At 37.6% G+C, this 24,275-nt stretch overlaps 1 protein-coding gene across 2 annotated transcripts; it reads right to left on the bottom strand.

Annotated features, from left to right (window-relative positions):
* Positions 1-918: 918 nt before the first annotated feature.
* Positions 919-4,050, bottom strand: LOC142553988 (serine/threonine-protein kinase SRK2A-like). Of its 2 annotated transcripts, XM_075664579.1 has the most exons (10): positions 3,923-4,050; positions 3,367-3,771; positions 3,052-3,126; positions 2,870-2,971; positions 2,687-2,740; positions 2,489-2,581; positions 2,284-2,376; positions 1,955-2,059; positions 1,747-1,845; positions 919-1,497 (listed from the first exon to the last, which is right to left on the bottom strand). In XM_075664579.1, exons 2-10 carry the CDS (start codon positions 3,484-3,486, stop codon positions 1,174-1,176), a joined length of 1,065 nt encoding a protein of 354 aa, XP_075520694.1. In that variant the 5' UTR covers positions 3,487-3,771; positions 3,923-4,050; the 3' UTR covers positions 919-1,173. The 2 variants fall into 2 exon arrangements, with proteins under 2 accessions (XP_075520694.1, XP_075520693.1); XM_075664578.1 differs by lacking the exon at positions 3,923-4,050 and having other exon boundaries at positions 3,367-3,912.
* Between the last annotated feature and the right edge of the window lie 20,225 nt (positions 4,051-24,275).

The raw sequence follows: 24,275 nt of genomic DNA, 5'->3' as shown, positions 1-24,275 counted from the left end.
AATTTACATATAAATTTTTTAAAAAAATTTTGGACCACCCGGGCTTTAGGACACTGGCTCCGCCCTTGATGACAGAATCGAAGTTGCGCTTGTTTGTGACGCAGACGGAGTTCACATCGGCCAGTCTGACATGCCTGCTCGTGTTGCTCGAACTCTCCTAGGTCCCGACAAAGTCATTGGTGTCTCATGCAAAACACCTCACTCAACAAGCTGAGAAAGCATGGATTGATGGTGCCGACTACATAGGTTGCGGCTGCGTTTATTCGACAAATACATAGAAAAACAATATCACTGTTGGGTTAGATGGTCTGACAAGCGTGAATCTGAAAGGAGTTGATGTTGTTTCTGCTGTTTTTGACAGGGAATGTATTTTAAGTGAGACTCAGAAGTTGGGAAGAGTGATAGTAGATTCAGTTGAGGCAGTGAAATAAAAGGATTTGTTCTTAGGAAAAAGTGTTGTTATAATTCTTTTAAGATATCGATATTGGGTTTTAAATGTAAGACTATCGTAATGCTTTGTTATTAAAGGTAGAAATTAGTGTTGCAACTTCTGTTTATCCGCCGAGTTTTTTGGTCTGTTGAACTCTGAATCGTCGTTCATGCATCTCTTTAACGCTCCATTCTGAGCTTCAATCGACATGAACATCCAAAAAAATTCGTCCGTGACGAAAATGGTACGACTTGGTACGTCGCTTATATCCATAATTTCAATCATGGTCTGGGGGGAATTTGGCTCGGGTCCAACCACCGAGCGTACGAAGACCACAAAGCAAATATTGTAGCATACGTTCAATCAATTTTCCACAGAATAATAGGACATGGTTTGATGATTGAATAAACTTTCCGAGTACATAGGCAAAGTATACTCTAAAGTAGCCCAATTTAGGGAAATATCAAGTACAAGAAACAAATAGGAGATAGTGTGACAACCAACTAAAAATCACCCATTTAAAAGGTTTTCACATGTGGTCTTAAATACTTCACATCAAAATACAGAGCGTTCCATAAAACATAAATAAGTAATGGCAACAAAAGCTAATTTAATCCACACACCACACTCATTGTATATGCAAACAAGAACACGGAAATCAACCTGCACTCAAGCAGACGCAACACTAGAAATTTACATACTACCACCACGGAAGAGCACCGTGCTTTCTCACTTTATATGCTTCATACGAGAGGCACTTCCCCACTGGCATGCACGGCCTTCACTTGTTTATCGTATTCATCTTCTTCATCATCTTCCTCTTCCTCTTCTATGTCTTCCTCTTTATCGTCATCCTCTTCACCTCCCCACCCAAAGCCTCCAACCAAGCGAGAGACCGGAGGAGGAGTTTTAGCCTCTTCCACAATTTTCATAATAACCTCCACGGATTGAAGGGAAAAGGTTGGGTTTTCTCTATGGTAGTACGCGCTTTGAGCTGCATCTGTTAATTCTCTAGGTAAATTCTTCAAAAACCATGGGTGTGACTTGATGTCTTTAATCGAAATTCTCTGCATTTAAATCAACTATGAGACAGGTAGCATTTGGCAATCACAATAATTGAAAAGCGAACAAGAACTCATGTTAATTTTCCAAACGGCTATTAGCCAACAGGTTACCCTGTCACCAAAAAATATGTACAGAGCATCATAAGAGTTTCCGAAAAATAATGTAAATCTTGATTATGAGAGAACTAGTTGCCACCAAAATAAGTATGATGTTTGTTATTCGGTAAATCAGAACTCAAAGAGAGAACATACCCTTGATGGATTGGCAACAAATATGCGAGAAAGGAGGTGCCTACAATCTTGAGATATGTGAACATACTCGGGTATCTTATATTGAATCGCCATGATTCTCTGGTCGAAGGAACAAAATTTATGAGTGTACACTACACAATTAAAACACATCTGCTTATGAATAAAACAAAGCCTAGCCACAATGCACAGGCTGAACAAAAAAACTTACTTGGATGGTTTTCCTGAAGTTCTTTGGATCTTCTTGATCTTCGAAAGGATATGCTCCAACCAGCATGACATATAGAGTCACACCACAAGACCAAACATCAGCCAGCTGGATAGAAACCAACCAAAGTTAACGGGATTTCCCACCAATAATTATGCTACATACATGCATGAACACTACATTTGTGTGTACTCAGACAATCTCCGGAGACCAAAAATACAAACAGTTGAGATAAAAGTTTTCATGAGAAGAAAAGGAAACTAAATTAAACAGCGGTAGCAACAAACAGTACTAATATGGACCTAAATAGAGAATCGCAATAAGATGCTTACCTTCCCATCATATTCTCTTCTAGATAGCACCTCTGGAGCAATATAAGCAGGAGTGCCAACTGTTGATTTGGGTCTCGAATGAAGCAGAGATGACTAAACAATAAAACAGCATACTACATTAATGTTGTTTCATGCACAAAAGCTACTTCTAACACAAATGTTATACCATCAATAATCTTTAACTTCGTATACAATTGTGCAATACCTTTGAGTAACCGAAATCGCATATTTTAAGGCGTGGGGCTGGGCTTCCATCCAATAGGGTATTCTCCAGCTTCAAGTCGCGATGGCATATTTGCTGCATACCAGAAACACAATTAACTAAAATCCAGAGATACATAAACCCATAAAGCAAATTCAAGCATCCAAAAATGAACCAGCACAAATCTTAAGTTTCTCTCACCATAGAGTGGCAGTAGTTGACTCCAGATATAAGTTGCTGAAAGAAATACCTCGCCTGAAATTGTAGGAAAATATAGATCATAGTATATTCAAGAGGTAGAAAGTAGAAACAAAACCACATTTCTTCTAATCAGCTGTATCGATTTTTCAAAAGATCAAAACCCAGTAACTGGTATTAACATACCTCATCTTCACTGAATCTTCCAGCATTGCAGATTCTCTCGAAGAGCTCTCCACCTGCAGCATACTCCATAACAATAGCTAGATGTGTGGGCGTTAAAACCAACTGCAAATCCAAGACCCACACCAGAGTTTCAAATCACCGATTAGAATATTAGAAAATTCATAAAAATTCAGGTTTGTTACCTCCTTGAATCGAACTATATTTGGATGCCGAAGTGATCTATGATTAATTATCTCTCGTGCCACGTTCTCATCGATCTAGAGCAAAAATCATAAATGACAGTCAAGCTTCTTGATGGTCAAACATCACAACTTCATGGACTACATGTATGACCGTATTAAGTACAAGCTTAGATGTTTAACTGCATAATGAGTAATGTGAATCTAAAGTTTCATATCCACATACAAAACATAACGCCAAATACAAATATCAAATAATAAAACCATCAACTGACGCAAGAATTTCTGACTACTATGACGAATACCAATAGCGCAAACCTTGTGTCCTCTTTCAATGTATTTCATAGCAACAAGCTCCTTGGTATCCTTTTTCCTCATAAGCCTCGCCACCCCGAAATTTCCGGACCCTATGTCCTTCACAAGCTCGTAATTTTCCATTTTACTCTTATTTAATCCGTCTACTAAACCAACCTTCTTAAACTCAAAGCTCTAACCACCAAATTTCAAAAGATCCAAGTTTACTTCACACACCACGACAGATGAATAGAAGAAATCTTAGCTCCCAAAATCGAAAGCTTTACTTAGAAACTCAAACTTTGATGTGATACTTTGAAGATTGAGAAAACCCCCAAATTGAACGCTGAGAAAAAACAAGAAGCAACTTCAAGCTTCGATTAACTATAATTCAACCTCTATCGAACTGAATTCTTGAAGAAAATCCTCCTGTTTGAAAAGGAAAAATGAAACTATCAATCGCAGCACAATATTGGCAAAACTAGGGTTTCCTGACACTGGAAGATTGAAAAATTAGCAGAAATTCACAGGAATCAAAATGGGTTTTCGGAGGAAACTATGAAAATGATTGAATTTATACCTGGGATTTGGAGAAATTTCACGAATTGCTGAATTCTGGAGAATGGCACGTCTTTATTATTCGCCAAAAAGCAATGTCTATGGGGAACGATCTCAAAAGTGCATCAAGGCTAATCGCTTATTGCCCCTTGAATTATACCCAATATTCCGAAAAGCCCTCATAGTATAAATTATATCAGTTCGTCTCCTTTACATTATTTATTATTTGATTTTAGATGATTGTTGGTTTTTTATTTTTTATTTTTTGAAATCTTATTCTAAGGGTGGGAGGACTCGAACCTGAGTTATTACAAGGAAAAATAAGGTGAGATCATTAGAACTAAAACTCGATCTCGATTGTTGATTCCATTCTATTAAAAATTGAAAAGGACAAAGTGCTGATTTGATTCAAATTCAACCATTGTAAGTCTTGACCAACACAATTGAAAAAACTTTTATATTAAATTGACGTGAGGATTATGAAAATATGCAAGAAACGATGATATTAAACAAATCGTGTAGAACCCGTAAACTAGACTATGTATAAGTCATGCATAATTCTAGTATTTTAAATTAAAATGATTTTATTGCATGAGTATTTAAATGATTTTCTTTAAAGTTAATTATTTTATGCAGTAGTTTAAATTTTTATCTTTTCAGTTAATTCAGTGAGGCCGGACTGGAGTTGGAGTTTTGAGATAGAATTTAAGATTAAGAAATCATTCCCAGAGTTTATTTTAGGTAGCTAATAAGTTGATTTAAGTTAAAAAGGAGGTTTAAGGAATTATTTAAGTAACTTGAGGTGAGTAGGAAATAAGTTCATTTAGGTTCCTTAATTGAGGTGTTAATTCACTAAATTATTTAAGGGATAGGTAAGGCTCTTAAGGTTTTAAAATTTATCAACTAGACAATATTTCCCCTCCATTAATTGTTGAATTTTCGGCCACCCTTAGATGAGTAATCAATTCCTTGCCAACTCAACCTTTGACCCTTTCCTTGTTTTATATTAGTAGGATAATCCCTTCATTTTTTTTTCTAGCATCATTTAATTAATAATTAACCTTATCCTAGCCTTGTTAGCATGTAGAAATCGGCCACACTCATTCTAGATCCCTCCAAAAAATCATTTGATACCAACCAATTCAAAATTCAAAAAGAGGAGACTTGGTCATACCCTTTGTATCCCTTTATTATTGGATCTCCCTCACTCTCCTAACCATCACTTCCCCTCCCCCCATGACCGAAATTCAGAGCATTTTAGAGTAGAAAATTCGTGAGCCTCATAGCAAGAAGTAGGAGAGGAAATCGAGTAGCAAGCAAGAAAAGAAAACGCTCCATCTCCTCCGTGCCGCGTCGTTGCGTTTCGTTCATTTCTTTTCAAAACAAAACCAGGCATGTATATGTTCTTCAATCAAGCCATATTAATATTTTGAAACATCATACTCATGATTTTTTTAAGGCAAAAACCGAAATATTAATGAACCATTTTCGAAAATGTAATGCAGAATTTTGCTCTTCTTTCATGCTTCACGGTTTGCTTGTTTTTGTGAGTACAGGCGGATGGTTCGATTCCAGGCTCCCAAGGCTACATCTAGACATGTTCTAGGATGGATTAGGACCACATTGGTCCATTAGTTCAGCCCCATGCTTGCTGAAAATCGAAATGACAGCAACTCCCCAAACATGTCCCAATTGCATTCGATTTTCTTGTTTGATGTCAAAAGGTGGATGGATCTGGTCCTTGGCTGCCCTAAGGGCTATAGCCATGATTATAACCTCCCCTTGTGATGTCTAAGACGTGATCAAGTCGTCCTTTTGAGGCTTGGTCCATGGTAGCATCGATTTTTAAATCAAAGAACAAGAACAGCCCCTTCGACCCTTTTAAATTCTGCATGTGTCCTCTCGGTTTTGGGTGTTGGTGTGGATCTTGGTTGGCTTTCTAGCCCTTATCCATGGTTCATACCATACCCCATGATGTCTAGGTCAAGCCATGGCCAACCATATGGCCACTGGTATGATGCATGACAGCAACAAAACGAAATTTCAGAAACATCACCGTACAGATTTTTGTGTTCTCGGTTGAAGTTTGGTGTTGTCCTAGGTGTGGGATTGGATTGTGGTTGGCCTAGGGCCCTTAGCCATGGTTCAAGCCATCCCGTAGGATGTTGGAAGAGACTCTGGTCGGTGGTTCAAGCCCCAATGACCAATCGTCTCGCAAACGAAGCAATGCAAGCGCAAGTGCAGTTGCTGGAATTTTCTGGCAGCAACTTAGTGCTTCGGTTCGGAGGCTCGTTTGAGTTCTTGGTTGGCTTTTAGCCTATGGTCTTAGACTGGACAGTGCCTCATCAAGTTAGAAAGGTCATGTTTTTATCCGTTCGTGATTTGGATAAATTTTGAAGTCGTACGAGAAATTACGGTGCGATGTGCCAAATTGACTCTCCAAAGAGCGTTTCATGTTTTGGCCTCCATTCAACAAAATTTCGACTTGCATCATTTTAGGAGCATTATTTCATCATTTTAAGTGTATTTTAATCATGACTAAATGATGGTTCGGGGTTGATTCGGGTTGGCACGGAGTCATGATTAAATACGAAGTCGTTGGGCGTAATTGTCTCGTTTTTGGATTCAATTACAAAGTTTGGTCAAGAAAATCATTTGCATATTTTTCATGTTAAATTTAGGTCGCAGCGAGCCTGGGAACGATCCAATCCATGTGTTAAAATAATACATGATATTTCATTATGCCATTTAATTATATTACGTGCATAAAAAGATAAAATATTCATTTTTGAGATTTATGCAATATTGCTTGTGGCCATTTCACTATCATGGGAGCATTATATTATCCGGTCGCCAGTTACCGGTCAGTTCAGTTATGTACCACCCAGTATACTGTGGCATTAGTCTGATCAGACGTTCATTACTTCACCCGATCGCCAGTTACCGGTCATGGGAGCATTGTATTATCCGGTCGCCAGTTACCGGTCACTTCAATTCAGTTCAGTGCAGAGACCACTTGCGTAGACCATAATCTCAACAGAAAATTATGACATGCTATTTTATTCAGGGCTCGAAGGAGCAAACATTTTCACTGTGATTTTCAGTTCAGTTATGCACGTATTATAATTGATCATGACAAGTCATTTTCACATTATGCCTCATGACATGATATTTTTACTTGCATGCAATTTTACTATATTATGTACTCGTTATTTACGATATATGCATGCTGAGTCTTTAGGCTCACTAGACTTGATTGTTGTAGGTACTGATGATGTCGGGGCCGAGGGCGGGGACCAGTGAGCTAGCTTGGGTCGGCAGTAGTGGAACCCGAGGACCCCATTTACAGCACTTGCCATTTTTTTTATGCTCAAACATTTTATCAGTTGTTGGATACTTTAAATTGTTATTTTGGCGAGTAATAATTTCTTCCGCTGCTATTTTGAACATTTAAACTTGATTTATCAGTTGATTTTGTGAATGAGGCAATTTTGATTATTTTAAAAAGAAAATTTTAATTTTTCCGCAAATTTTCAAGCATGAATTTTCGGGCCATTATAGCTGGTATCAGAGCAATGGTTCTGTAAAGGGTTGTACTACTACTGACCACGAGAAGCTCATGAAGTCACGTCTTCGGTCTGTAAGTTTTACATTTACGCATTTTATTCAAAGCATGAATTATTTGACAGTATGTTTTCATGAAATATTTTACGTCCAGATTTTTATTGTTCAGTATTTAAATTTAAATAAATTATGGAATTATGCATGTTGGTTACGTATGGGTTATGTATGGAACAGTATGCCCCCTAGACGCATTCTAGAGCGCACTAGAAATGAGGAGCCTCGCCAAGAGGACAGGGAGGAGCAGAGGCAGGAGAGAGACTTACCACCTCCACCACCCCCTCCACCTGACATGAATGCCCAGATGCTAGCTGGGATGACTCAGTTCTTCGCAGAGTTTGCGGGGAACCATGCTGTGGCGACCAGGCCGACAGGGCCCGAGGCTGTCTATGAGAGATTCATGAAGATGCGTCCTAAGGAGTTTTCAGGGACGACGGACTCCATGATTGCCGAGGGCTGGATCAAGTCCCTCGAGGTTGTCTTCGAGTTCATGGAGCTTGGAGATGCAGACCGAGTCCGATGTGCCACATATTTATTCGGAGGAGATGCCCGCTTATGGTGAGAATGAGCATCAGTAGCCCTAAACTTGGCTACGCTGAGCTGGACACGCTTCACGGAGGTATTCTACTCCAAATATTTTACTGAGGAAGTGCGCACCAGGTTGACCACTGAGTTCATGAGCCTGAGGCAGGGAGATCTGACTGTTATGGAGTTCATCCGTAAGTTTGAGAGGGGTTTTCATTTTGTACCCCTGATCACGAATGATGCTAAAGCCAAGTTGATGCATTTCTTGGTGGGTCTACGGCCGATCTTGCGCCGTGATGTTAGGGTGTCTGACCCTACTACTTATGAGGTCGCTGTCTCCAAAGCTCTAGCCGCAGAGCAGGATCAGCGTGATATCGAGAGAGACCGCCAGGGCAAGCGCCCAGTCCAGGTACCACACCGCCCTCCTCCTCAGCAGTATCAACAGCAGAACAAGAGGCCTTTTCACGGGCCGCCTAGAAACAGGGGTCAACAGCAGCAGCAGCAGCGGGGACGCCCAGCCCCGAGGACTTTTGAGCACCCAGTTTGCCCTAAGTGCTCACGTCGCCATCCTGGAGCATGTATGTTTGGCTCAGGGAAGTGTTACAAGTATGGCAGTCCAGACCACATGTTGCTGCAGTGCCCTCAGAGGAATCAGCCTACCCAAGGCAGAGTTTTTGCTCTCCATGCTACGGAGACGAACCCAGATACGATGCTCATGACAGGTACATTTAAAGCTTTAAGTTTACATTTGGGATTTAATGTTTTGGGAATCGGGATTGAGATCTTGAACTTAGAATTGCGATAGGATTACATGCTCTACTCAGTATTATTTTCGGGAATTAGGTTAGAAGAACTTTGACCTTTGCATGTCTATAAATTAGTTCTTGTGATTATTGGGTTCCGCTTAGTATTCCACCCTTTCAGGGAGAATATTTATATCTAGTTCCGCTACGAAGGCCTTGATAGATTCAGGGGCCACTCAGTCATTTATTTTGCAGGTCTTTGCTAATTTCCTCAAGGTCAAGACCGTTGGGATAGATGTAGCCTATTCAGTAGTATTGCCTTCTGGTGAGGAGATGGCAGCTACCAATGTGATCTGAGACATAGATCTTGAGCTCCATGGCAACCTCGTTTATGCGGATCTGATCGTGTTGCCGATGCCAGAGTTTGACATCATCCTAGGGATGAACTAATTATTGCGGAACAGAGTTTTGATTGACTTTCAGCGGAGATCTGTTCTAGTCCGACCGCCTGGAATGACGCAGTTCTTATTCGAGCCGGACAAGTACTTTCCCTTACCGCGCATTATTCCTTATGTCAAGGCTAGGAAGCTCATGCATAGAGGGTGTCGGGCGTTTTTAGCAACTTTTGTATCTGTCCCCGAGGCACCCAGTCAGTCAGCTTCAGATGTCCCAGTTGTCAGGGATTTTCTAGACTTTTTTCAGGAAGACGTCTCTGGTATGCCACCCGAGAGAGAGGTGGAGTTTTCTATCGAGCTTATGCCAGGTATGGTTCCGATATCCAAAGCACCATACCGACTAGCACCGACGGAGATGGCAGAGCTTAAGAAGCAGATTCAGGAACTTCTAGATAAGGAGTTCATTCGCCCGAGTTTTACTCCATGGGGCGCGCCAGTCTTATTTGTGAAGAAGGAGGATGTCTCTATGAGGCTTTGTATTGACTACCGGGAGTTGAACAGGGTTACAGTGAAGAACAAGTACCCACTTCCGAGGATCGAGTATTTGTTTGACCAGTTGCAGGGAGCTTCGATATTCTCCAAGATAGATCTGCGTTCCGGTTATCACCAGTTGAGGGTGAGAGATGCTGATGTTTCCAAGACTGCTTTCAGGACTCGTTATGGCCACTATGAGTTCCTTGTGATGCCGTTCGGTCTGACGAATGCGCCAGCGATCTTCATGGATCTCATGAATCGCGTATCTCAGCCGTATCTTGACCAGTTTGTGATAGTATTCATAGACGACATTCTCGTCTACTCGAAAAATCAGGAGGATCACAGCAGACATCTGACCACAGTGCTGGAGACCTTGCAGAAGCACAAGTTATTCGCAAAGTTCAGTAAGTGCGAATTCTGGTTAGAGAAGGTGGCATTTTTAGGCCACATTGTTTCTAGCAGTGGTATTGTGGTAGACCCAGCGAAAGTTGCCGCAGTCAGAGATTGGGTTGTGCCGCAGAATGCATCGGAGATCCGCATTTTTCTTGGGCTAGCAGGATATTATCGGAAGTTCATTAAGGGATTCTCATCTATTGCCGTTCCACTCACATCATTGACCAAGAAGAATGCTAAATTTGTGTGGAGCGAGGAGTGTCAGAAGAGCTTCGATACTTTGAAGCAAGCTCTTACCTCAGCACCAGTTTTGGCCATGCCGTCAGGGCCCGGTGAGTTTGTTCTGTATACCGATGCTTCGAAGCTCGGTTTGGGCGCAGTATTGATGCAGCATGGGAAGGTGATAGCTTATGCTTCTCGACAACTGAAAACTCATGAGAAGAACTACCCTACCCATGATCTAGAGTTGGCAGCTGTAGTTTTTGCCTTGAAGATTTGGAGGCATTATTTGTATGGAGAGAAGTGCCTGATCTTTACCGACCACAAGAGTCTCAAGTATTTCTTTACGCAGAAGGAGCTGAACATGCGTCGAGGCGTTGGTTGGAGCTTGTGAAGGATTATGACTGTTACATTAGCTACCACCCGGGTAAAGCTAATGTAGTTGCGGATGCATTGAGCAGAAAAGTCGCAGTGATGGCTCATTTGACGATTCAAAGACCTCTTCAGCTTGAGATGCAGAGGTTTGATCTAGAGTCATATCCTCAAGGTAGAGTTCCCCGTCTATCTACCTTGACAATTCAGTCCTCTCTCCTTGACCGTATTCGCAGTGGTCAGTCAGCAAATGAGCAGTTAGCAAAGTGGAAGCAGAGAGAAAAGGCTAAGGGCAGTGTCTTGTATTCAGTCAGCGACGGTATTGTGAGATACCGAGACAGGATGTGGGTTCCCAGCAGTGGTTCTATTCAAGCAGATATTCTATCAGAGGCCCACATGTCGCCGTACTCTATTCATCCAGGGAGTACGAAGATGTACCGAGATCTGCAGTCATTGTATTGGTGGCTTGGGATGAAGAAAGACATCAGACGGTTTGTATCCGAGTGTCTGACTTGCCAGTTAGTGAAGGCGGAGCATCAGAGACCAGCAGGTTTGCTCAAGCCTCTTCCTATTCCCGAGTGAAAGCGGGAGAATGTTACCATGCACTTTGTGACCGGATTGCCGAAATCAGTCAGAGGATCAAATGCTATCTGGGTGATTGTAGATCGTCTTACCAAATCAGCGCACTTCTTGCCTATTAAGAAGACTTTCACCATGATTCAGTATACAGAGTTGTATATCCGGGAGATAGTCCGACTTCATGGTATTCCAGTTTCTATCGTATCTGACAGAGATCCCAGATTCACTTCCTCGTTTTGGAAGAGTTTGCATTCGACTATGGGTACGAAGTTGCTGTTTAGCACATGTTTCCATCCGCAGACAGATGGGCAGTCAGAGTGAGTTATTCAGATCTTGGAGGATCTTCTTCGTGCTTGCATCATTGATTTCTCTGGGAGTTGGGAGTCGAACTTACCATTGGTAGAGTTCACCTATAACAACAGTTTTCAGTTGTCCAAAGGTATGGCTCCGTATGAAGCATTGTATGGCCGTAAGTGTAGATCTCCTGTGCATTGGGATGAAATAGGAAAGAGAGAAGAGTTGGGTCCAGAGATTATTCAGCAGGCTGCCGATGTAGTAGTCAAGATCCGTGATAGGATGAGGACTGCTCAGAGCCGACAGAAGAGTTAAGCAGATCAGCGGAGGAGAGATTTAGAGTTTGCCGTCGGCGACCATGTCTTTGTGAAGGTAGCACCTATGAAGGGTGTCATGCGATTCGGAAAGAAAGGGAAGCTCAGTCCAAGATTCATTTGACCATTTGAGATCCTCGACAGAGTTGGGACGCTAGCTTATCATGTGGCTCTTCCGCCGAATCTGGCCGGAGTACACAATGTGTTCCACGTCTCTATGCTGAGGAAGTATATGGAGAATCATTCGCATGTCTTGAACTTTGAGCCGTTACAGCTTACTTCGAACCTATCATAGGAGGAGAGACCAGTGCAGATCTTAGACAGGCAGGAGAAGAAGCTTCGGAACAAGCTGGTTAAGCGAGTCAAAATCAAATGGCACAATCATTCAGAGGAGGAAGCTACGTGGGAGTCTGAGCCAGAGATGAGGAGTCGGTACCCCGAGTTATTCGGTGAGTTTTAATTTCGATGACGAAATTTCTTTTAAGGGGGGAAGAGTTGTAGAACCCGTAAACTAGACTACGTATAAGCCATGCATAATTCTAGTATTTTAAATTAAAATGATTTTATTTCATGAGTATTTAAATGCTTTTCTTTAAAGTTAATTATTTTATGCAGTAGTTTAAATTTTTATCTTTTCAGTTAATTCAGTGAGGCCGGACTGGAGTTGGAGTTTTGAGATAGAATTTAAGATTAAGAAATCATTCCCAGAGTTTATTTTAGCTAGCTAATAAGTTGATTTAAGTTAAAAAGGAGGTTTATGAAATTATTTAAGTAACTTGAGGTGAGTAGGAAATAAATTCATTTAGGTTCCTTAATTGAGGTGTTAATTCACTAAATTATTTAAGGGATAGGTAAGGCTCTTAAAGTTTTAAAATTTATCAACTAGACAATATTTTCCCTCCATTAATTGTTGAATATTCGGCCACCCTTAGATGAGTAATCAATTCCTTGCCAACTCAACCTTTGACCCTTTCCTTGTTTTATATTAGTAGGATAATCCCTTCTTTTTTTTTCTAGCACCATTTAATTAATAATCAACCTTATCCTAGCCTTGTTAGCATGTAGAAATCGGCCACACTCATTCTAGATCCCTCCAAAAAATCATTTGATACCAACCAATTCAAAATTCAAAAAGAGGAGACTTGGTCATACCCTTTGTATCCCTTTATTATTGGATCTCCCTCACTCTCCTAACCATCACTTCCCCTCCCCCCATGACCGAAATTCAGAGCATTTTAGAGTAGAAAATTCGTGAGCCTCATAGCAAGAAGTAGGAGAGGAAATCGAGTAGCAAGCAAGAAAAGAAAACGCTCCATCTCCTCCGCGCCGCGTCGTTGCGGTTCGTTCATTTCTTTTCAAAACGAAACCAGGCATGTATATGTTCTTCTTTGTTCTTCAATCAAGCCATATTAATATTTTGAAACATCATACTCATGATTTTTTTAAGGCAAAAACCGAAATATTAATGAACCATTTTCGAAAATGGAATGCAGAATTTTTCTCTTCTTTCATGCTTCACGGTTTGCTTGTTTTTGTGAGTACAGGTGGATGGATCGATTCCAGGCTCCCAAGGCTACATCTAAACATGTTCTAGGATGGATTAGGACCACATTGGTCCATTAGTTCAGCCCCCATGCTTGCTGGAAATCGAAATGACAGCAATTCCCCAAACATGTCCCAATTGCATTCGATTTTCTTGTTTGATGTCAAAAGGTGGATGGATCTGGTCTTGGCTGCCCTAAGGGCTATAGCCATGATTATAACCTCCCCTTGTGATGTCTAAGACGTGATAAAGTCGCCCTTTTGAGGCTTGGTCCATGGTTGCATCGGTTTTTAAATCAAAGAACAAGAACAGCCCCTTCGACCCTTTTAAATTCTGCATGTGTCCTCTCGGTTTTGGTTGTTGGTGTGGATCTTGGTTGGCTCTCTAGCCCTTAGCCACGGTTCATATCATACCCATGATATCTAGATCAAGCCATGGCCAACCATATGGCCACTGGTATGATGCATGACAGCAACAAAACAAAATTTCAGAAACATCACCGTACAGATTTTTGTGTTCTCGGTTGAAGCTTGGTGTTGTCCTAGGTGTTGGATTGGATTGTGGTTGGCCTAGGGCCCTTAGCCATGGTTCAAGCCACCCCTTAAGATGTTGGGAAGAGACTCTGGTCGGTGGTTCAAGCCACAATGACCAATCGTCTCGCAAACAAAGCAATGCAAGCGCAAGTGCAGTTGCTGGAATTTTCTGGCAGCAACTTGGTGCTTCGGTTCGGAGGCTCGTTTGAGTTCTTGGTTGGCTTTTAGCCTATGGCCTTGGACTGGACAGTGCCTCATCAAGTTAGAAAGGTCATGTTTTTAGCCGTTCGTGATTCGGATCATTTTTTAAGTCGTACGAGAAATTACGGTGCGATGTGCCAAATTGACTCTCGAAAGAGCGTTTCATGTTTTGGCCTCCATTCACCAAAATTTCGACTTGCATCATTTTAGGAGCATTATTTCATCATTTTAAGTGTATTTTAATCATGAATAAATGATGGTTCTGGGTTGATTCGGGTTGGCACGGAGTCATGATTAAATACGAAGTCGTTGGACGTAATTGTCTCGTTTTTGGATTCAATTACAAAGTTTGGTCAAGAAAATCATTTGCATATTTTTCATGTTAAATTTAGGTCGCAGCGAGCCTGAGAACCATCCAATCCATGTGGTAAAATAATACAAGATATTTCACTATGCCTTTTAATTATATTACGTGCATAAAAAGATAAAATATTCATTTTTGAGATTTATGCGATATTGCTTGTGGCCATTTCACTATCATGGGAGCATTATATTATCCGGTCGTCAGTTACCGGTCAGTTCAGTTATGTACCACCCAGTATACTGTGGCATTAGTCTGATCATACGTTCATTACTTCACCCGGTCGCCAATTACCGGTCATGGGAGCATTGTATTATCCGGTCGCCAGTTACCGGTCAGTTCAGTTCAGTTCAGTGCAGGGGCCACTTGCGTAGACCATAGTCTCAACATAAATTTATGACATGCTATTTTATTCAGGGCTCTAAGGAGCAAAAATTTTCACTGTGATTTTCAATTCAGTTATGCACGTATTATAATTGATCATGATAAGTCATTTTCACATTATGCCTCATGACATGATATTTTTACTTGCATGCAATTTTACTATATTATGTACTCGTTATTTACGATATATGCATGCTGAGTCTTTAGGCTCACTAGACTTGATTGTTGTAGGTACTGATGATGTCGGGGCCGAGGGCGGGGACCAGTGAGCTAGCTTGGGTCGGCAGTAGTGGAACCCGAGGACCTCATTTACAGCACTTATCATTTTTTTATGCTCAAACATTTTATCAGTTGTTGGATACTTTAACTTGTTATTTTGGCGAGTAATAATTTCTTCCGCTGCTATTTTGAACATTTAAACTTGATTTATCAGATAAATACATAATCTATCATTTAAAATTTTATAAAATATTTATTTATTAATAGCTGAACACATGATTTTGAAAACATTGCTACAAATATCATTTTATATACCAAATTGTCATCAATGTTAGTTTAGGGTATTTTTGTCTGAATAACAAAAAATGTAAAATTTATCATACTCATTAAAATCTTACCAAACAAAACATTCTTCATTACTACACATTATATATTCTTACCTTAAGTTTTGTCATCAATTCAATTAGTTATCATATCCTACATACCAAACATAGCCTTAGTGATATAGATATCATATTTGATCTGATTAGTTAATCGTGCTAGGAATCTCTGGCCAGTGTATGAGTCGTGTTTTAAGGAAAAGTGTTTTTTTAGTTCCACACACAATGTCACTATGATTACTCAAAGATGTATCACATCGTTATCGAATTCATTTGCAATTGTCGATATATCAATGATTGCATATTCGATCTAGATATCTGAGTTGAAGGGGTCGTAATATACACTAACCATAACCTACAGGTTCAGGCACTATGAGTGATACCTAGGGGATCATGGGATGATGCTATTAAACGATCTTACCATGATCCTATTGGTACAATCAGACTTGATGTATGATGTTCTTGATCAAGGGTTGATGAAATAAATATGGCTAACTGGGTTAAGCTTGAATAAGGACAAACATTGTCTTGAAACACATGAAGTTGCGAATCCACGACTAGTTGTATCCCTGAATATTGAGGGACAAATAAGTATTGAATTTTGTGTTTTCATTGAGATAAACAAATTCAAAATGTTAAATTTTTTTATTACAGTTTGATCACATCGAATAGATAGCTTATAAAAGAGTTTATAAGCAATTTTTTCATAATTAAACTCGTGATCGAAACAGTTTACTTTAAAAATTGGTTCAACCGGTCTGACGAGTAAATCGAATATCAGACGGAAAACCTTTATACTATTTAAAACAATAACATAATATCATAAATCATATATTTTGAATTCCAAATATGTTAAATGTTTATATATAAATAATAAAAATATATATATATTTATCAAATTTTAAAAACTAAAAAAACATATATATAATCCAATATAATTATACAGTTTTTTAAAAATAAAAATAAATCTAAATAAAATAATATTTTTAATAAAGTTCAAAATCAAAATAATCATATATACATATAGCAAAAAAATAAAATTTTAAATACAAAAAAAATAATTTATTTTGAAGAAAAATAAAAAATAGATTTTTTAAAAAAAATTAAAATGTGCGAACGGTCAGACCAATTCTTGACCGATTTGATCTGTTCTGGTCAGTTTTGGCAGGTCCAACCGGTTCTCACCAACTGTTCTGGTCAGTTTTGGCAGGACCAAAAGAGTTGTATGATGCTCGAACTTGTACGCTGAGGCATGTTACTGTTTAGGAGCTCAATGACTGCACACATGCAAGACGAGGACATCAACTCATTAGCATGATGTACATATGATTGAGCTTATTGAGGGTGGCGGGCCTGGAATGGATTACTCCCAACGAGTTCTAAAATGACATGGTCTTGTTGTCACTATCTTCCTCATTTGACGGGTTTGTGGTGAACTTTGATATGAATAAAATAGAGGCTATCCTTGATGTTGGAACATTTCATCTTCGTAATCTTGATTTCGATGTTAACAAAACTTGTTATTTTGTTTCTAATGGTCTACCTTAGTGCGTAGGAAGCTGGAACTGATCAGGGTTCGAACTGATCAGTTAAACGAGCCAAAACTGAAGCTATCAAGATGCAAAATGAAAACATCAACTGATCGACCAAACTGAATCAGCTCAAAACTGATATATTAAAGAACGGCTCAACTGATTATCCAGCTGATAGGTGATTTAACATAATATCTTCAGAAGCCCGACCAGCTGATAAAGAGTTTAACTGATGAAGAACTCAGCTGACCATTTCAACTGAAAGAATGAAATCAGTTCAACTGACGAGTCAACTGATTTCACCAGCCCAACTGAAGATCAGTTCAGATGACCAGTTAGGAACATCAGTTAGAAATCAATCAGTTGCAGATCAAGACAAGCTCATCTAAGTGGATTCCAGCTACGCATAAAGATACCAAAGCATCTGTACGATTAAAGGTACAATAATGGACGTTGAAACAAATATTAAAGCCGAGAGATTCCTGAAGGCATGTCAGAAAAGTCAAGACACATATACCAAGGAACGCATTCAAGCTGCAACGATCACATGTGATGAGTCTTGATATACAGTCATCGTGATGCTTTAAATACAGACCAAGACCATCAGCAATACGAGAGAAAAAATAAGAAAAACAACAGGTGTGTGAAGATACACAAAAGGGCACACATATTGCATATCAGCTTACAAGAAGCAATAAATCCCAGAGGGAACACTTCATCGTGTTATCAGCTTAGATTAGAAGCATATTTCCCTCAGTATGTGAGAACACTTTCGGGTAGTTTTCAGTGATCAGTTCTCACACACACTCACACCACCACTCAAATACAGTCTTGCACAAAGACAATAAACTTGTGTATGTAGTCTTTGACACTCAAACGTTAAACAAGTGTTGGCTGGAAGGTGTTACCTGCAGTCTAGTCTAGGAGTTCAGTTAGGCAGTGAGTAAGTCCTAAGCTAGGTGGGTTTGTACAAGTAGTTGTATAAATCAAAGTCTTCTAGTGGTACCTACCTGAGGAGGTAGAAGGGGTGACGTATGAGCAGTTGAAGTCTCTGAACATCCATAAACATATCTTGTTTCTTTTCTGTTTAATTGATTGTTTTGTTCTTAACTGATTTGATCAGTTCAGCTGGTATCAGTTCAGTTTTGTCCATAACTGAACTGATATAAGTCATAACTGATCCCTAGTAATTTACTGTCATTCAGTTACATAAGATATACAATATATCAGTGTTTCTTAACGAAGGATTATTTCGAGTATTTTCCGCTTGGTTTTATAACAAACTCGATCTAATTCATCGGTATATATTTTCTTAGAACACGAGCTATTGCAGCTCTTGAAGAATATTTTGTTTTAAGCACCTCTAGGTGCCCAGCAAACGATCATTCACTTGAAGAGTTAGTCAATATACTTGTGATTTACAAGATCACCATAAAAGAAGGAAAAACTTGTTTTCCTAGTGGTCTTATCGCCTGAGATGAAAAATGGTCCACAAGATAAGGAAAATAAGCATTCTTCCCCTTACGAAAAAAACAAGCCCAATAAGAAGCATACTCTGAGGCATACTTAAAAGGCCTACAAACCTCGATAAGTCATTTTCACTGCAAGAAGCTTGGACATTGAAAAGTATCTAGACCATAAATATTCTAACAATAGCTAGATTCAAAAAATATGGTGATATTCAATTAAACAATGTCCAAATAATTTCAACAATATACAATAGAAAACAAGATAATCTAAACAAAGTACATTTGTGGTACGCTAGACTATTACATATTTTCCAAAGAATGATATGTGAGTTACTGGATGAGAGTCTGTTTAAGCTTGGACATTGAAAAGTATTTAGACCATAAATGTTCTGAAAATAGTTAGATTTCAAAAAATATGGTAATATTCCATTAAACAAAGTCCAAATAATTTCAACAATAAAAAGTAAAAAAACATGATAATCTAAACCAAGTACATTTTGGTGCGCTAGACTATTACATATTTTCCAAAGAATGATACGCGAGTTAGTGAGAGAGATTATGTTTGACTTGTCAGATACAAGCTCTTTTGATACATGTAATTCGTGCCTAAAATTAAAAATGATCAAGACTTCTTTCCTAAAAAAGTATAACATACACATGATTTATAAAATTTGATACACATATATATGTGTGTGGTCTTCTAATTATTAGCATCAAATATAGACATTCTTACTTCATTACTTTATTGATGATCATTCGAAGTATAAGTATGTGTATTTAATGAAATACAACTTTGAATCTTTTGAAAAGTACAAAGAGTTCATGGTCAAAGTCTAGAAAAATATCGAAAAAAAATATTAAAATACTTCGATCTGATCGATGTGGAGAATACTTGATTATTAAATTCAAATATTATCTTAAAGAGAATGTGATTCTCTCAAAATGGACTCCACCCACAACACCCCAGGTGAATGGTGTGTCAGAGCGTCATAATCGAACACTGAAGGACATGATTTGATCTATGATTGATTCATTGAATTGTATGCCACTCTTTTGGGTATTTGCACTTGAAAATGTGGCAATGTTGTTGAACAACATCCATATAAAAGCATTTGATAAAACATCATATAATATATGGATGTGGAATCCTCTCTCTTATAATATGGGGATTCTTTGTTTACGTAAAGCAGAGAATGGAAAACCAATTGAATAGTAGATCAAGTTTGTGATACTTTTTGGAATATCCAAAGAACTATGTTGGATATTATTTTTATGATACCAAAGAAACAAAAAGTGTTTGATTCTAGGAATGTCACCTTCTTAGATAATTAGTTTCTATTAGATAGAAAATGTGATATGATAGAACTCGAGAAGATTTGAGAAGCACCCACTCCTGAAATAGCAGAAGTCATGCCCCAACATCCAACCAAAATAGTACAGGCTTCTAGGAGATCCGAAATGGTCTCAAGATCACCTATAGGGATGAATCTTCTTCTTGAAGAGGGTCGGGATAAGCCCAGTCTTGGATGTGATACAAGAAGCTTAAAAGAATCAATATCTGATTCAGATATCTATTTATGGTTTCAAACAAACACCAAGAAGTTGGAACCTTAAATCGATAACATTATCAAAGAGTTTGATTCTGTTAAGAATCATGAGGAACCTTATGTGTATAAGAAGATTAGTAAGAGTGCAGTGATATTTCTATTACTGTACATTGATGACATACTAATCATTGATAATGATGTAGGATTGTTGCAATCAACTAAAGTATGGTTAGATAGTAAATTCTCCATGAAGGATATGAGCGAAACATTATATGTATTAAGAATACAGATCGATAGGGATAAATCAAAGAGGATGTTAGGACTCATCCAAGTCATTTATATCGATATCATATTGAGGAGATTCTCTATGGAGGAATCCAAGAGAAGATATCTACAAATATGTCATGATGTAACTTTATTCAAGTCTATGTATCATAAGATTGATGAGAAGATAGAAACTATGATACTCATTCCCTATGCATCTACCATTGGTAGTATTATATGTGGTATGATGTCTACTCGACCTGATATAGCATTTTCATTGAGTGTTACAAGAAGATATCAGTCAAACATTGGTCCATTACATCGGAAAATCGTGAAGGATATTCTTAAGTACTTAAGAAAGTCTAAAAATTTGTTCATGGTCTATAGAGGTGAATAATTAAATTTGAAATACTACACTACTTCTAACTTCCAATCATATGTGAATGATTCTAAATCAACCTTTTATTTGTATTCAAATTTAATGATGGTGTTGTCTCTTGAAAGAGTTTTAAGCAAGACAACACTGTTGATTCAATCACTGAGTCAGAATACACAGTTGCATTAGCTGTAGCAAAGAAAACTGTTTGGATGAGGAATTTTATCCAAGAGTTGAATTTCATTCCAAATAGAGTTGATCTAGTCCACGTGTACTGCGACAATATTGGTGTCGTTGCGCAAGCAAAGGAGCCAAGGTCTCATCAGTAGTCCAAAAATATCCAGAGAAAGTTCCACATTATCCGACAAAATGTGATATGAGGAGACATATCGGTTGAGAGAGTCTCCTTTGTAGACAACCTTGTTGATCCAATTAGGAAGTCTTTGCCATGACCATTGTTTGAAATGTATCGTGAAGAAATGAGTTTAAAATCTTTGGGTAGTTGGTTATATGACAAGTGAGAGATTGTTAAAGTATGTGTCTAGCGAGCCAACATGTTACTTTTGTCTAAAAACAATATTTATTTTAACAATATTTTATGATTTTATCCAATTATGATATTTAATTTATATGTATAATCACACATGTTGTATAGATAAAGTTCTTGAATATACTATAGTACCATGAGATCTATCTTGCAACATAGATAATGAAATTCATTAAGACCTATATTGTATATTCTATTTCGTTCATAGAAGATTCAGCCGTCTAATTAAGGATAAAGGTGGCTCGAGCTCGAGACTATCATTTTGTGATATTAATGTCATGTTTCATTGGTATGAACATAGAGATGTCCAGTCGTATAGATGATTGCACCGAATAACCCTCCCTCGAACTTTTCAAGTGGATTAAGTCGAAAGTTATGGTTATACACCATTAGTAATTTTACTCGAGACAACTTAGAGGCTTTGTGTACTAGTGTTGCACTTTGAATAATTTTTCGACTCTGTGAAGGTCATTGAGTGACGAGGTTGGGTGTAGTTTCGACATACGTATGAAAAATGCATTGTAGTTGGAGATTCACCGTTCACCTATAGGTGTGGATATTCTATGTGATCTGATGAGTTGATAGTGCAAGGAATATCTAGAAAGTATGAGTTGTGCATTAAGGAAAATATTTTCTTAGTTGCACACACGATGTCGCTATGAGTACTCAAAGATACATAACATCGTTATCGACTTCATTTGCAACTCTAAGTATACCACTGATTGCATATTTGATTGATATATATGAGTTGAAGGAATCATATTATACGCTAACCATAACCTACTGGTTCTTGCAGATACTATCAGTAATACATAAGAGATCATACGGCGATTCTACTAGACGCTTTTACCATATGATTTGATGGATGTAATCATACTTGAATTTTGACGTTCTTGATCAAGAGGTTGATGAAATGAATGAAGCTAATTAGGATAAGCCCGAATAAAGACAAATGTTGTCCTAAATCACATGCAATTGTGAACTCATTTCTTGTTATATTTTTGAACAATTGAGAGTCGCAAAAATATTGAATTATATATTTTCGTTGAGATAGTCAAATTTAGTAATTATAGTTTGATGGAGATCAAATAGATAACTTATAAAAGAGTTTATATGTGTATTCAATATTTGTAAGTTGTGGAAGTTAGCTTGACTTGTAATTTAGTGAGGATGTGGTCCAAATGCTTAAATTTAATGAAGATATTCCAAAATAGGACGCTGCAAAAAATGAGTCAATGAAATTTTTTATATTTGAAATTTTCAATTTTCATTATAATAACGAGATTTGTACACTAGTCACATCGATGTTATCTGATTGTCGAACGAGATTGCAATAGAGAAACAATTATTTAATTAGTAAATTTAGAATTTGTTAATAAAATATTATTTAATAGTTTTGACTACCATGTAAAATTCCCATGAAATATTCTAGAAGGTTCTAGAATTAATTATTTAATAGTTATTATTATATATATTGTCAAAAATTGAAAATAATAATGAGATATATGACAAGAGAGAGACACTCGATCTAGAAGAGTTCTAGAATGATTATGACTCAACAATGAATTGTTAGATTAATAGGATCGGAGAATCTTAATACAACTCTAACGAGTAGAAGTCCTAGTTAAACAAAAAAAATTAGTGGAGTTTTTGGCAAGGTAAAAATTTCTAAGAGTCCTAGTATGATTATAATTTAAGAATCCTAGTATGATTCTAACTTAATCCGTGAAAAATATAAATATGATAATACATATCAAATTTACATGCTAGACTTTTTATCTCTCTTCGCAACACTAAAATTCGTCCAACCCCTCTTGGAGCACACCCAAGACCGTGACCACCACTTCCCCCACCGTGCCATCATCAGAAGCTCACAAATTTTCAGGGATCGATTCTCGACACAAAATTTTTTTATTATAGATTTTTAGTGAAATATAGGCAAACAAAACTTTTGATCATGGACCTAATTCTTAGAAATTGAAAAATGCGACCTCCAATAGATGGTTCGTAAAGATTTACAAAAATGGCTATTTATGCTTAAAATCTAGGATAATTTGAAGTCCAACGTTTAGAATGCAGAGGTAGTTAACTCTAAACATCATATGTATGGATTTGAATTATCGACACCTAATTCATGTTTTGAATGTCAAAACTAAAATTTATAAACTTCCGTTAAAAACGGTACTCCAACAATATATATATATATATATATATATATATATATATATATATATATATATATTCTCTCATGCCTTTCTTCGTTCATGGTTCGATATTCTGGTGTCCTAGGCGTAGAGGAACCACACCAATCCATCCCGAACTTGGTGGTTAAACTCTACTGCGGTGACGATACTGTAGGAGAGGTCCTGCGGAAAAATAGCTCGACGCCAGGATGATAAAAAGCTTAACACCTCTCATTCTTATTACTTTTTCAACGAAAAAAATGAAAAATAAGAAGGTCGTCTTATTCAAAACCCCAATTATGACATCCCTTCTCTGCCACTTCACACTCAACCAAATATTCATATAAAAATAAAAAACAACCAAACATTTTTAAACCATTTCCATTAATTTTTTTCATATAATTCATTTTTAAAATATATATTAAATATTTAATAAGATATAACTTTTAAACAAATAAAACTATTTAGTGGTTATTAATCTAGATATTACAAACAATTTTTAAGATTTATACAGTTTATTTTAAAATTTTATATTCTTTTATGTTATTTAATACGTTAATTATTTGACATAATTAAAATTATAATAAATATTTTAAACATTTTTTTCACATTTAAATAACGAAAAAATTTATATTAGATAATCTAATTGATATTAATCTAAACCCTTTACTATATTTGAATCATCCTTTCTTCGTGGAACGATGATGTGTTGAATGTATAAATTTATAGATTTAATTAATTGTATTAGCCAAAATTAATCCTCGTTGACCTTTAAGCTTTATTCAGCATTGAATGCTACTTAGAAATGATATTCTCATATATTGCTAATATGGTAAGAATAACATAT

Source organism: Primulina tabacum, chromosome 8 (genome assembly GCF_025594145.1).
Source record: "Primulina tabacum isolate GXHZ01 chromosome 8, ASM2559414v2, whole genome shotgun sequence".
In the NCBI taxonomy this organism is placed as follows: Eukaryota; Viridiplantae; Streptophyta; class Magnoliopsida; order Lamiales; family Gesneriaceae; genus Primulina; species Primulina tabacum.
This window is presented reverse-complemented; position numbering and strand designations above follow the sequence as displayed.

What these genes read in the sequence shown, in the direction of transcription:
- LOC142553988 (XM_075664579.1), bottom strand. Translation starts at nt 3,486, where the DNA reads ATGGAAAATTACGAGCTTGTGAAGGACATAGGGTCCGGAAATTTCGGG. An exon ending in ATATAGTTCGATTCAAGGAG is followed by an intron (nt 2,972 to 3,051) that starts GTAACAAACCTG and finishes TTGGATTTGCAG; the next exon opens with TTGGTTTTAACGCCCACACA. An exon ending in GAAGATTCAGTGAAGATGAG is followed by an intron (nt 2,741 to 2,869) that starts GTATGTTAATAC and finishes CTACAATTTCAG; the next exon opens with GCGAGGTATTTCTTTCAGCA.